The following is a 12,148-nucleotide window of genomic DNA, read 5'->3' as shown; positions in this document are numbered from 1 at the left end:
TAGGATATCACGCAGCATGGAGTTCGTCGGGCAAGCCTCAGTAAAGCATACACCGCTGCGGCGAGAATCCAGTCCTTGATTTTCACATACTCCTCACAGGTGGTCTGGCCCTAGTTGCGGTTGCGAGGAAGATGCGTGAGACAAGTAGTCTTGGACTAGTATGTTCGCGAACCAGCACATTTGAGAACCCCACGACCGTCACGATGTCTGCAGGGATCCAAGCTTCAGGCGTGCCAGCCTGCCAACGCGATAACAGAATTCTTGCGTGTCGTTCCCAAAGACTCTCCCATCCTGTGCCTGGAGCACAATGTGGCGTAGAATGTCGCACAAAGTTGATTCAACCCCGTGGCTACGGCAGCTCCCTCGCCTGGATCACAGGTTCGGCCATGTCTTAGACCTTGGGCGGTGAGATCCAAGCGAGCGGTCACTTCGATAGACTTTTGGGGACAGACGTGGCTGGTCGCGTTCAGCTGGCAGAAAGCACCCCTGAGCCACTGGATGCTTTCGGGGGAATTGGGAGCCAAGTGGCTGTGACAAAAGGTCTCGCGTCTTCCCCATGGCTTCCGGCACTCGATATACTTGGTAGGCAGGTGCTGGAGCAGCATCTTTGTCTCGACTGGACGGGCTACCGGGTTTCGTAGTAGTTTGCTGAGGCTCCGTAGAACAACTCGAAATCCAGGCTTGGTCTCAGGGGCTGTAACGATTCGAGTTGATGGTTGTTGAAGCTGTACAGATATGCAAACTACCACCGACCAGAACCACACCGAGGATCCGAGCTGCATGAACAGGGTCGCAGTCGAGAACGGATATGCAGATTGTCCTAGTCGGGCCAAAGCACAACACTCGCAGCAGCGTGAGAGCAGTGCGGGTGCCAATGCCAATTCCAGGTACGGTTCGAGACTTCGAGGAAAGCGACCTGCATATGGCTGCAGGCTTCCACGCGCGTCTCCCAAAACGGTATCCCGTCTACTGCGTATCCGTAGGTAGTCACAGCGATCCTCCGGGCATCCCATCCCCCTCCCTCGTCGATTCGCATGCATCAGCGCCTACTGCTGTCTTCTGCACTTTGTTTGAAACGAGCCAAGGTGTGTCCTCGTGAGGGGGACTGCGAGGTGTGAGTGGGAGACAGGTCAGATTGCCCAACGCTCTCGTCATCCCCCATTATCAACCCGTCAATCTATAGTCGCTGATCCTGTGTTGGATGTGGAGGGGTGGCTGCGATTGTTGACCAAACAACGCCGCGGAATAAAGAATCTCAGTATGTACTCTGCAGAGCTCGATGATAATGGTACAAGGAGACGCCTTGCTCGAGTCCCAGCTGCAGACTCATGTTGGCGCCAGTGACCCGTCGCTCGATGCATTCCAATCACAGCGGCTCCAAGCTTGCGTCCTTGGAAGAGCGGGCGGGATCTCGCCCTGAGTTCTGATCAGCGATCCGATGCTTGCCCGCCCATTGTTTCCGCTGACAGGCAGTAGTAGCCAGGCGCTAGGCTGGCTACGTGCCGGCATCTTCCCAGCAGGCCGTTGACACGCGAAGCCAAGCGGCGGGGATTCCGATGCATTGTTTCATCCGCGCAGAGTCTAAAATTCCTCATTCTCCGAGCAGCGAGTATGGACGGCCAGGAGCCAGGATCATTTGGTGGGGGCTGCCACGCATTGGCTGACCTGAGCTGGGCCGTTCAGATTGACGCAGATACTTCGTTCATGGCCGTCACTCTGGGCCAACTGGGAGACGAGGTCGGCATCACCTGATCAGTCAAATCAGACATTTACTGGACCCTCTATCGGTTGTTTGACACCGTCGAACATTGAAAATCAACGTCGTGCTATGCGACACTTTACGGTGGCTGTGAGCTGATGCAGCGGTTGGCGGCGCAGCGCAGCGCAGATAAGCAGACGCAACGTCGTGAGAGTCATCTATGGAATTCTAAATTGTCGGTGCGCTTGATGAAGAGGACGACAGAGGGAAGGTGAGCGATAAGCCCGGTGACGAATGAGGAGTGCTGAGTTGTCCAGCATTGATGGGCGCTTGGAGATCCGCCAAAGTAATCTAATCAACGAAGCCGACAACGAGCCAAATATTGTAGGATTTCCGGACAGCATCTCGACTTTGAAAGAAAACGGTCAGTGCTGATCTACCTGTCCAGCGAGGACGACGATTCAGCCCTTGAAATGATAGGGGCGACGAGTTCAATGGCGGCTTGGTAAAGAATTCTTAAGCGTCGCGCATGATGACATAGGGTCTTGGTGATCTTCAGCAGCGTCGGTGGAGCGGCATGGTGAGGAATTCTGCGATCTGTCAGTGAAGATCGGCGGGCATCCTTGCCCTCCACGCCCCCTCTGGCCAGCGAGCGGCGCCAGCCTTACTCTAGAAGATAGGGCATAAGAATCAGCGTCGTGGTGTCCCTGCGGCCATCGCCTAGCAGTCCAGGACCAGGGCTGGGTGGCCAGCCCCCCGCGTTCGGTCAAGTGCGGGGCAGTAACGTAGGGCATCGGCAGGTTTCCACCCATCCCGAGCGTGCTGTGGTACGTCCTGTGAATGCAGGTATGCAGGCACGAAGGGTGCTGAAGCACATCGTGGAGAATGCGGCTGGAGTTTGTGCGTGCGTATCGCAGACGGGCAAGCTGCCTATTCTGTCTGGCTGATAAACAAATAGCAGGTTGGCAGGCAAATGTATGTTCGCGACGAGCGGAAAATCGAAGCGTACCAGTAGCCAGAACATGGCTGCTAGGAAGACGCTCCTGTGTGGGTGATGCGAGCTGGCGATGAGGGCGACTGAATCATTCCAGACCGCAAGGCGAGGATAATGTCGGTGATTGATTGCCGCGCACACGTCTGGCGCAGGACCGCGACTCGGTAAGCTGGCGTTGTGTTCGAGACCGAAACATTCGGGGCCAAGTTTGTCGTTGGCTGTAAACGTCGGATCGATTGTTGTACCGTGGCAGTGCCATGTTGAATGCGATGTTGACGAGATGGTGGGGAAGCTGGATAACGACCGGCTTTCATCTGCCGGACTGTAACTCCCGCCCGGAGATCGCGAATGCGATTGAGCTAGAGGGACAATACCTCGCAAAGAGTAGTTCATTTCAAAGAGCCAAGAGGAGATTCTCAGCAGTGTTTCCTTGGCGTGTATGCATTTTGTGTCGAAATTGCTGGCATCGTCCCAAGGATGAATGAGCATTCGGCGTGGATTTCCGATTGACGATGTCTTCTTCGATAATTGAACCCGGGTAGACATCTCGAGGCCAGATTCAGGTACAGGGGTACGCAGCTCCCACGGTGGCTATCTACGGGATGGTTGTCACGGGACGAGTACGGATCCTATCGGGTGGTGGTGATGAGATGTGACGGCAGCGACTTTTGTGTTTTTTGATGGTGTTCGTCCGGGGTTGGACCTGGTCGGTGTTAGGGCCTGGGTCACACCGAGCTCGACTGTGGCCGGGCAAGGGAGGGCCGCCCTTGATGGCTGAGGTCGAGAACGAGTGCCTGGTCTCGGTCTCTCAGACGAGGGGCTTGCAAGAGAACCACAGAAAGTATTGTGTGGCGATGCTCCATTGTCGCTATGATGCCAACATGATTGGCGAGAGTTGAAAAGCCCGTCACTCCCGTCCTTCTCCTAGCCAGGCGGTCTGGTCTGGTCTGGTGGTGGTGTCCATCCAAGGGAAGGGCCCGGTGAGAGGGTTGTGAGGGTGTGCCAACAGAGAAAAAGTACGCGAGTGTGAGTGGGCTGGTGGGTTGGCGTGCGTCTGGCGTGCGGCATCCCTTGAACCAAGACGAAGCCGCGAAGGAAGTTGAAGGAGGTAAGGCAGTCGTGTCGATAGTCAGAGATCAGAGACTATTGGTAGGTATTTGTGGTGTACGGGGTAGCTTGGGTAGAGCTGGAGGAATCCGATGCGTCTCAGGGTGTTGGTCCGGCTGGAATGGAAAAATCGCTGCCGAGACGGAGCTGAAGATGTTGAGGATGGAGGTTGTGGTGGTGGTGGTGGGTGGTGGTTGATGGTGGGTGGTGACAGACGGCAGATGCGGAATGGACGTTGGCAGATGGCAAATGGCAGATGGGTACGGAGGTACGGCGGGCGGTACGGAGGTACGGAGGAGAGGACACAACAGGGAAGGAGACAACGTGGGCAACGGCCGGGTATGCGGAATTCTCGGCTGTCAGTCTGAGACGAAAAGGGAGAGTCCAAACTGCTGGAGAATTTGGATGACTGGGTGATGACCTTCCCTTGGAATAAAGTACATTCAGGTACCTTACCTTACATAAGGTGGAAAATGCAAGATGGAAATGGAGCCAAACAGAGACAGGTGCAGCACCTTGATGAGCAACAATTTACGTCGGGCAAGAAAGAAACACCAGCAGAGGAAGCGACGATGTCGGTTCTTTCCCGGCGCTGAGTGACCGTGCCTGGTCCTTCCTCTCCATTGTTCAGACTCGTGGAGTCCGGCCCCACTCAGTTTTAGCATCGCCTGCCTGTTCCTGTTCCTGATCTGCCATGTCACGTTCCCGTCGTGCCGGCCTTATGATGAAAAGGTAAGGCAGGCACAAGCTCAGAGTGCCCCGTAGCTGGCTCCTCCTTAGCCGGGACCTTCTTCAACAGTCGATCGCTGGCGGGAGAACATGGACGAGGGTACTTGTGAGGGACGCGAGGCAGGACTGAGAAGAACGTATCAACAGGTACCACGAATGGAGTGTCGTAAGATATTGAAAAGTAGTACCTTGGCTTAGTCGAGGTAAGGCAGGTCCAAGAAACAAGGTACGAAGGTAAGGTAGACTCGTGTGGTGCGCCACGACGGCACGAATAAGATGCACATTCTCGCCCGGTGACATTACTCGTCCAGACACATTTAATCAATATGCTTCCCGTGGCTTGTGTCTATCATCATGCGACCTACGGTTCGGCAAGATACCATCTTTAACACAGAAGTCGACCTAAGACGGAACAGCCACTATCTGCATCTGCACCCGTGTACCTCACCTTAGCTGATGCCTGCGAAACGGAAGCGACGGAAGGGAGGAAACGCATTAAGGTCGAATGGGCCGGGGTTGAGGACTGGCACATGCCTGGTTGTCGCCTCCGGCACGCCGCGCTGTCCCGGTCTCCCGTTGAGAAAATCGCCCGTCTTGGTCCGTGTCGTCGTTCGCGGCTCGTTTACCTGGAATGAGGGGTTCCGCTCTACCACTACACCTGTTACCTTGACGTGGTTGACTAAGTGGTTTTGCTTATCGTCCGGATACTTGACGAGACACATAGCGACGCACATATATCCTCGTTTAAGCGTCGCAAGCCTTGCGAGCCTTGTAGAAAGGCATATATGTAAGGCGTATATTGGTACCAAGGGATATCTGTCTCTGCCAAGAAGCCTTAGCACATCGCGCCTTCCAGGTCCACCTCAGGTTGAAGACGGAACGGCGGCGCCTCGATTGCGGGGTGGATTCTCGCTTGGCGGGTGACGGGCGACGGACTGAGCGCACAGGCCCCGTGAGTCTTTCCCCTCTTGGCCATGGCTTTTTATAGAAAGGAAGGCCCCTGCCCTGTGCTTTGGGAAGCCTGGAAGACGTTGACAGGGCCACGGCCAGGGACAGGCACGGGAGACGGGGGTGGCACTGGTGGGAGAGAAAAGAGTTGAGAGTTGAAGGTCACAGACGCCAGACGCCAACACCTGGTCCCCACTCTGAGGTGCCTGGGCTAAGGCGACGCTAGGCTGTTAGTGGTGGCTATTAAGACCTGAGGAAGCGAAGGTGCGAACAAAAGTTGAGGTGCTTACCTGAGAAGAGAGAGAGAAAAAAGAGAAGGCGGCCACTCAGGGCGCACCCAACCCCTCGCATGGTGCAGCAGGGGGAAAAAAAAAGAAGAGGGGCGGGGTGATGGAGGGGGAGGGGGAGGGGTGAGGGGCACAGTCCGTGTACCTTTTTCATGGCAGACACGGCCAAGGGGTACATGCGACACATCATCCCGCCGTCGAAAAGGGAACTTGTGAGTTGCGACCGCCGACACCTTAGACAATGGACTCCGGGTCAGTCAGGTAAGCGCAACGGAACGGGTGTGATGGATTTTCAAGTCCGACCAGGCTGGGAAGGCGCCTCTTGTTTCCAATCCCGTCTCATTCTCCTGCCTGCCTCCTTCCTGCGTTGACCATCTGCACCGACCACTCATTTTTCCACGTGCTCCGTACGTTACCGTGAGGAAGGAACATTGGAGTCAGGGCCAGGCACCGCACCTGGTCCCAACGTGCGGCGCGCGGCTTGCGGCGTGCCTTCTTCAGGAACATCGTGTTGGACCCGTCTTGGTGCATCAGCTAAGGCACGGAAGTAAGGCAGGTCAGGTCGGGTAAACCGTAAAGTGCCTCAGGTACAGCAAGTGGCTGCCTCAAGTAAAACTACCTTTTCGTCTTGTTCCTGACTGTTTTCTGCGTGATGTAACGGAGAGAGGTACGGGTGCCTTATACCTACTACATTATACGTATTGGTGAGACACTTTTACAGAGTACATACCTATGACTGCGCATTGTGGAAGGCGCGGATGGATCGAGGCTGCATGTCATTGCCAGAGTCATCCTTCCCTGTTTGTTGCTGCCGTGCCGTCCGTACCTGACCTGGACCTGACCAAACTGACTTTTCACTGAACTACCTTACTACGTACTGCGTACACGGGCAGTAAGTGACCTCGCCCCTGCCCATATGAACCTTGTAAGTTTGGTTGTGCCTTCTTGAGTTCCTGCCCGTCGTCAGCCCTCGCAAAGTTCGGGCTGTGCCTTCCATTTGTCGCATCACAGGGCCTTGGCTTGTACCTTATCGCCTTATCCGCTTATCCTTATCGCCGCCCCTCCCTCGCCGCCGGTCAATTTGCCCATGGCTCCCCTCACTCATCCCTCCACCTCCGCCGTGGAAAGCCACACACAGGCACAGCAGATCATCTCTTCCAGACTCGACCCTCTCTACTTGAGGGATTCTTGGATACTTACGTTGCCTTACCTTAATTGCTCTCTCTCCATCCATCGACATATCGAGTCATCCATTATTACCAGCTTACCGCTGGAAGAAATACACACCCAACCAACACATTGACGACGCCGAGCCGAGCCCCCCAATCCCGACCGCCGGCACGCACACTTTTTACAACATCATCAATACTCCGTACCATCCATCACATTTGACACTCTTACACGGATATCCATGATATCTCGCCCAGTGACACTTTTCAGCTTCCGTTACCAACCTCCCACCGCTCGTTGTCGCATCCACATCTTTCAAGACCACTTTCTACGGATACCTTCTATACACGACACTATTACCGATACAGCACCACACCACCCTAGTCGAAGACCTACATTCTACTCCATACACCAAGTAGCCGTGCCTCGGAGGCCAAGCATTCACGCATCCACGCACTCGCCCATCGTGGCACCGAATGCATCCTGCCGTTTATCCCTTTTGCGTCCGTATCCGTCCAACTTTGTCCCCGCCTACTCTACCGCCTACCCCTGCGTAGGGTAGCAGCACAGCGCATCGACAAGGAAAACGCCGCCAAAGTCAAAAGGTCCAGCTGCCAACAGCACAGGCAGGGCAAGGTTCTCGACGGTACGGTACCTTGCTGTACGGCTACGCTACAGCGTAATCCACAGGACGGGAATCCACTGCCTGGCGTATCATCCCCCAGCACCCGCAAAAGCATCACCACCAACAACGGCGGCATCAAACTCCCAATACGGAGCATTACATCGGCGCATCGCAACCTCGGGCCAGGTCCCTTACCTCACAGACTGGCTTGGCCGCCGTCCTTTTTGACTTTGACCTCGTCAACCTCGCAACTCGCACCCGTCAACAAACCCCTCCGAGTTCCCAACCTGGCCACCAATCCCCTGCGGTGCCTCGACCTTTCATCCTTTGTTCCTGGCAAACCCTCGAACCCACGGACAATTTTTCCAAGACCAGCATTCGCATTGCGTCTCCCGTCTCTGCTTGTGTGCCTGCACTCGATCAAGACAGCCAGCCAGCCAGCCATAATCGGTACCTTACGTCTGGCCCACTGTCCTGTCTGGCACTGGCCACGCCGTCACAGCAACTCCGCCAACCAACCTCCCCGTGTGCCCCTCGCCCTGGTGGTGGCCCGGCGCTGGAGTCACCACGTTCTCCTCCCTCTCGCAGACGCCTCGTCGCTTTTCGTGCCCCGCTACCTTAGCGACTTGGGCTGACCGTCGCCTACACCTCGCTCGACACTGTCCTCCGTTTCTCACGCGCCCGTCAGAGACCATCGACTGCCAGTTTACTCAGGGCGTTTTCCCGCCCGCAGACGGATGAGCAAGCCCCATTTCCCACCGTTCCGGCCACTCTCGCCTCCCGTCCGTCTCTAGTCCGTCCTAGTCCTGGGACATCGACCTCGACCTCGACCTTGACCCCCTCCCAACCGCCCGGCTGACTGGGATCTCACACCAAGCCGTCTGACTTTCATGTACCCCTTGTACCTCCCGCCAATCGACTCCACCAATACCACTACCGCCGCCAGGTCCTGGTTCTGACCCTGACCCTGGCGTCCGGCCCTGGCCCTGGACCTGGCCTGCCTTGGGTCCACCAACTCTTTCTCGTACACGAGTACCGCCAGCGCTTCCGTGTGCTGTGACCATCATCAACTACTTACGAATCCTCCCTCGCCCTCACTGCAGACCATATGCTTTATTCCTCTCTCCCCCTCTCTATCGTTCCCAGCAAGTTCCGGTGCACAGAGAATTGCCTGGGCTTTGACATTCAACATATCGCCAAAGAAGACTCTTTTGTGCCTTTCAGCCCGCTCCCTCCAAGAATCAGGACCATCACAGCCTGCTCTATAACGCTCGGTACTTGAGCTGATATTCGGTCTATACGGATACTGCAAGTCAGCAACCTACGAAATCGTCTACTAAAACGCAAGGCACCCAGCTTGCAAACCCGTCAACTCGGATCTTGATTGGCATTGGACCGGACTACATTGGTTCTGCGATAGCCCACAGACACTCCCACCCAAATTCGCCGACTTGGTGCGCCGGATCCCCCAAGACGCACACGACGCACACCCCCAAGAGGAGGCTGGTTGGTTGGCTCCTCCAACCCATCTTAGACAAACTCCGCCCAGCTCTCGACACTACCTGTCGCTAGACTCGAACGAACGCAAGCAGGCGTAAAGCCGGAGGCAGGGGGAAGAAAAGTCAGCGAGGAACCACTGAGAACCACTTTACTGCAGCCAGCAGGGTCAGATCAGGGCACGTCTTTCATCATCGACCATTCATCGCCACACTCCCCTGGCAGGTCCTTTTCTAGAGCCGCCTGCCCCTCGCCTTGCTGTCTCCGTACCAACTTGTCTCTCTTCTCTTCGTCCTCCACTCTGCTCCGTTATACTACGAAATACGCAGTCGGTAACCGTCCTCAACCGCGCTACCGATACCAAACCGGCCTTGCACCTTGTTCCAGCAGACCACCCCACTCTCCCAGGCCCGGGGGGAATAGATCATCGACGTCGGTCGCACTTCCATCGGCGCTCCACGACTCTCACCTCTACACACATCCGGCTCACGACACCTTTGTCGCCCTTTCAAAGCCCGTTGCTGCCGCCGCCACCACCACCATCACTTCCTCCTCCTCTTCCTCTACGCATACTTGGAACGGAGAGACATCCAAAGAGTTCGAAACCAGACAGCAACTTCTCGGATGACTTGATTCAGATTCGGGACATTTTTTCTTCTTTCTTCTTCCCTTTACCCCCTCTCATTCCGCCCTTTCCCCGCCCTTCTTCAGCCCGCTCTCCTCCCGGCTCAAATCATACTCAAATACTACCTTCCGCAGCCTGCACTCCCCGCACCTGTGTTCCTTTTGTGCTCGACTCGGCCTCGCGAGCCTGCGCCTGCACTTTCTCCTCCACAGCGAGAGGAATTCACCAGGCTGTCCTCCTCGACGCCCGCTTATCCTGAATCACAGCACAGTTTGAACATGGCCGCTGCATTTAGACCAGTAAATTCGCCATTACCTGGTGCCGATGTAAAGATGGACGACAAGATGATGACGACGTCACCAACCACACCGAAGCCAACCACTGCACCGCTCCCGCGGACACCACAGCCCATGGCCGAGGACGTGAAGACGCCCACGAAAGCAACTTTCAGCAGTGGCAGTGGCACTACTGGTCTGGCATCCCAGAAGCCTTTGCCAAGCTCGCCATTTCCCCAGGCTGTTCAGGTTCCCGAGAGTGCCGAGAAGGTCAAGACCCCGACAAGAGCAAACTCACAACACTCAAGGAGATCAAGGGACTCGGAGGATGTGGACATGGACGAGTCCGACGGCGAAGGTGAAGAGGGATCTGACGACGACAGTGTGAATGCCGATGGTACCAGATCCAACAAGAAGAAGAAGTCACAGCGATTTTATTGCACGGATTACCCGCCCTGCAACTTGAGTTTTACCCGAAGCGAACATTTGGCCAGGCACATTCGGTAGGCTCTCTATCGTCCCCATAGATGACGATCTTTGCTAATCGTCCCAGGAAACACACCGGCGAGAGACCATTCCAGTGTCATTGCTCGCGCCGTTTCTCCCGTCTCGATAACCTGCGACAACACGCACAGACGGTGCACGTCAACGAGGATATCCCCATAGATTCCTTGGCAGCGACTGGTGCTAGGTTCCAGAGGCAGATGCGCACTGAGCGTGTGCGTCAGCAGGGCGGCAGGGCTCGCGCATCAACAGCTGGCAGCGCGCCTGGTCCCGTCAGGGGTCACTCCAAGTCGCTCTCGACATCCAGCATCGCCAGCGTGGGCTCTATCGGGTCAGCTTTTGGATCTCGAGACGACATTCGACGACGCCCGCCGCCTCTCGTTATGGCAAGCGACCCCCGCTCCCGCCTGTCACTCGAATCATACCGAAGTGCCGGAGACGGTCCATACGGCTATCGCCCTGTCTCGCCAACTGACTACAGCACACCGACGTCAGCGACATTCTCTACCGGTCAAAGCAGTCCGCGATGGGGTTCGACAATCGCTTCTCCTACCACCACGCACTCCCGATCTCACAGCATGTACTCTTCTGGCTCCCGGACTCCGGGCCGGCGACTCAGCGTGCCCTCCGGCGTCAATCCTTTTCAGTCACCGCACGGCGCACCGGTCAACAGAATCGTCTACGGCAATGGGCCTGTCAATACTTCCAACATGGGAGCCTTCTCCCCCGCCCCCAGCAGCCACCTGGCATCGCCGACAACGCCGACATCAGCATGGTCTGGCAGGAGGGACTCGACCTCGTCTAACGCAGACGAGGCTTGGCGCAGGCGAACTTGGCATCCTGACACGAGGACCTTCAACACCAATACCAGCCACCTCAGCAACGTACTCACTCCCGGTCAACTTCAGCCGAATCCCGCGCCGCCCATCGCCAATGCGCCCAATCCCCAGCAGACGCTTCGGTTGCCTGGCATTGAATCCTTTGACCCTCTGCCATCGAGACAGGTGTCGCCCCCAAGACGAATCCCGTCGCCGATGATGGTCGATGCGGAGGGCGGTCACCGCCGGCCCATGCTTCCCGGCACCGAAGCTGTCGCTGATGAACGGCGGAATGTGGCCCAATGGGATATGAGCTTGCACCGGGGCCTGACAAGACTGGACATTGCCTCCAACACGACACCTCCTCGCGATAGCGCCGGGGCGTGGGCAAACGAAGTGAACCAGGCAGTGCAGGCACAAGCAGAGCAGGTTCGCATGAACCCGCCGACTGTGCGATTCGAGGTCGACCAGCCCTCGTATGCCAACTCGGGTGCATTCACTCGCAATCATCAGCACACGATGTCGGCGCCGTCGTTTGCACACAGGGACACTAAACGCCACGGATGGTACCATGGTCCTATGGGAAGCAACGTTCACGGACCTCGCCCGGAAGCGCCCAGCCAAGATCCTCGTGGACCCCATGTCAACCGCATGGTCCATCCCAATATGGGTCACTTTGCTGGTTTTCCGGGACGACAGCCTGAGCCGCAGCAAGCCCAGCAGCAACAGTCCGGCAATCCTGACCCTCTGAGACGTTTGGAGGCGCTGGTGGCCGTTGCCACGAGCGAGGGAACCACTGCCACTGCGTACTGAGACTCTTGTGAATCATCAATACGCCTCTTTACAGTCCTTTTACCATGCCCCGAGAGG

At 56.5% G+C, this 12,148-nt stretch overlaps 3 protein-coding genes across 3 annotated transcripts; 2 read left to right on the top strand and 1 right to left on the bottom strand.

The window, feature by feature from the left end:
- Positions 1-735: 735 nt before the first annotated feature.
- CLUP02_06766 (uncharacterized protein) lies at positions 736-2,219 on the top strand (the record flags this gene model as incomplete). The annotated part of the gene is made up of 9 exons (XM_049285763.1): positions 736-868; positions 933-1,085; positions 1,130-1,288; positions 1,342-1,420; positions 1,480-1,523; positions 1,607-1,737; positions 1,864-1,970; positions 2,017-2,127; positions 2,180-2,219. The coding sequence occupies 9 exons, from the start codon at positions 736-738 to the stop codon at positions 2,217-2,219; spliced, it is 957 nt and encodes a 318-aa protein (XP_049142906.1).
- Positions 2,220-2,254: 35 nt separating this feature from the next.
- On the bottom strand, positions 2,255-5,505 carry CLUP02_06765 (uncharacterized protein; the record flags this gene model as incomplete). The annotated part of the gene is made up of 11 exons (XM_049285762.1): positions 2,255-2,289; positions 2,334-2,533; positions 2,575-3,284; positions 3,351-3,467; positions 3,527-3,640; positions 3,714-3,836; positions 3,862-4,226; positions 4,329-4,432; positions 4,502-4,868; positions 4,999-5,297; positions 5,372-5,505. 11 exons carry the CDS (start codon positions 5,503-5,505, stop codon positions 2,255-2,257), a joined length of 2,568 nt encoding a protein of 855 aa, XP_049142905.1.
- Positions 5,506-9,959: 4,454 nt separating this feature from the next.
- On the top strand, positions 9,960-12,091 carry CLUP02_06764 (uncharacterized protein; the record flags this gene model as incomplete). Its single annotated transcript, XM_049285761.1, has 2 exons — positions 9,960-10,459; positions 10,510-12,091. The coding sequence occupies 2 exons, from the start codon at positions 9,960-9,962 to the stop codon at positions 12,089-12,091; spliced, it is 2,082 nt and encodes a 693-aa protein (XP_049142904.1).
- Between the last annotated feature and the right edge of the window lie 57 nt (positions 12,092-12,148).

Source organism: Colletotrichum lupini, chromosome 3 (genome assembly GCF_023278565.1).
Source record: "Colletotrichum lupini chromosome 3, complete sequence".
NCBI classification, from domain to species: Eukaryota; Fungi; Ascomycota; class Sordariomycetes; order Glomerellales; family Glomerellaceae; genus Colletotrichum; species Colletotrichum lupini.
This window is presented reverse-complemented; position numbering and strand designations above follow the sequence as displayed.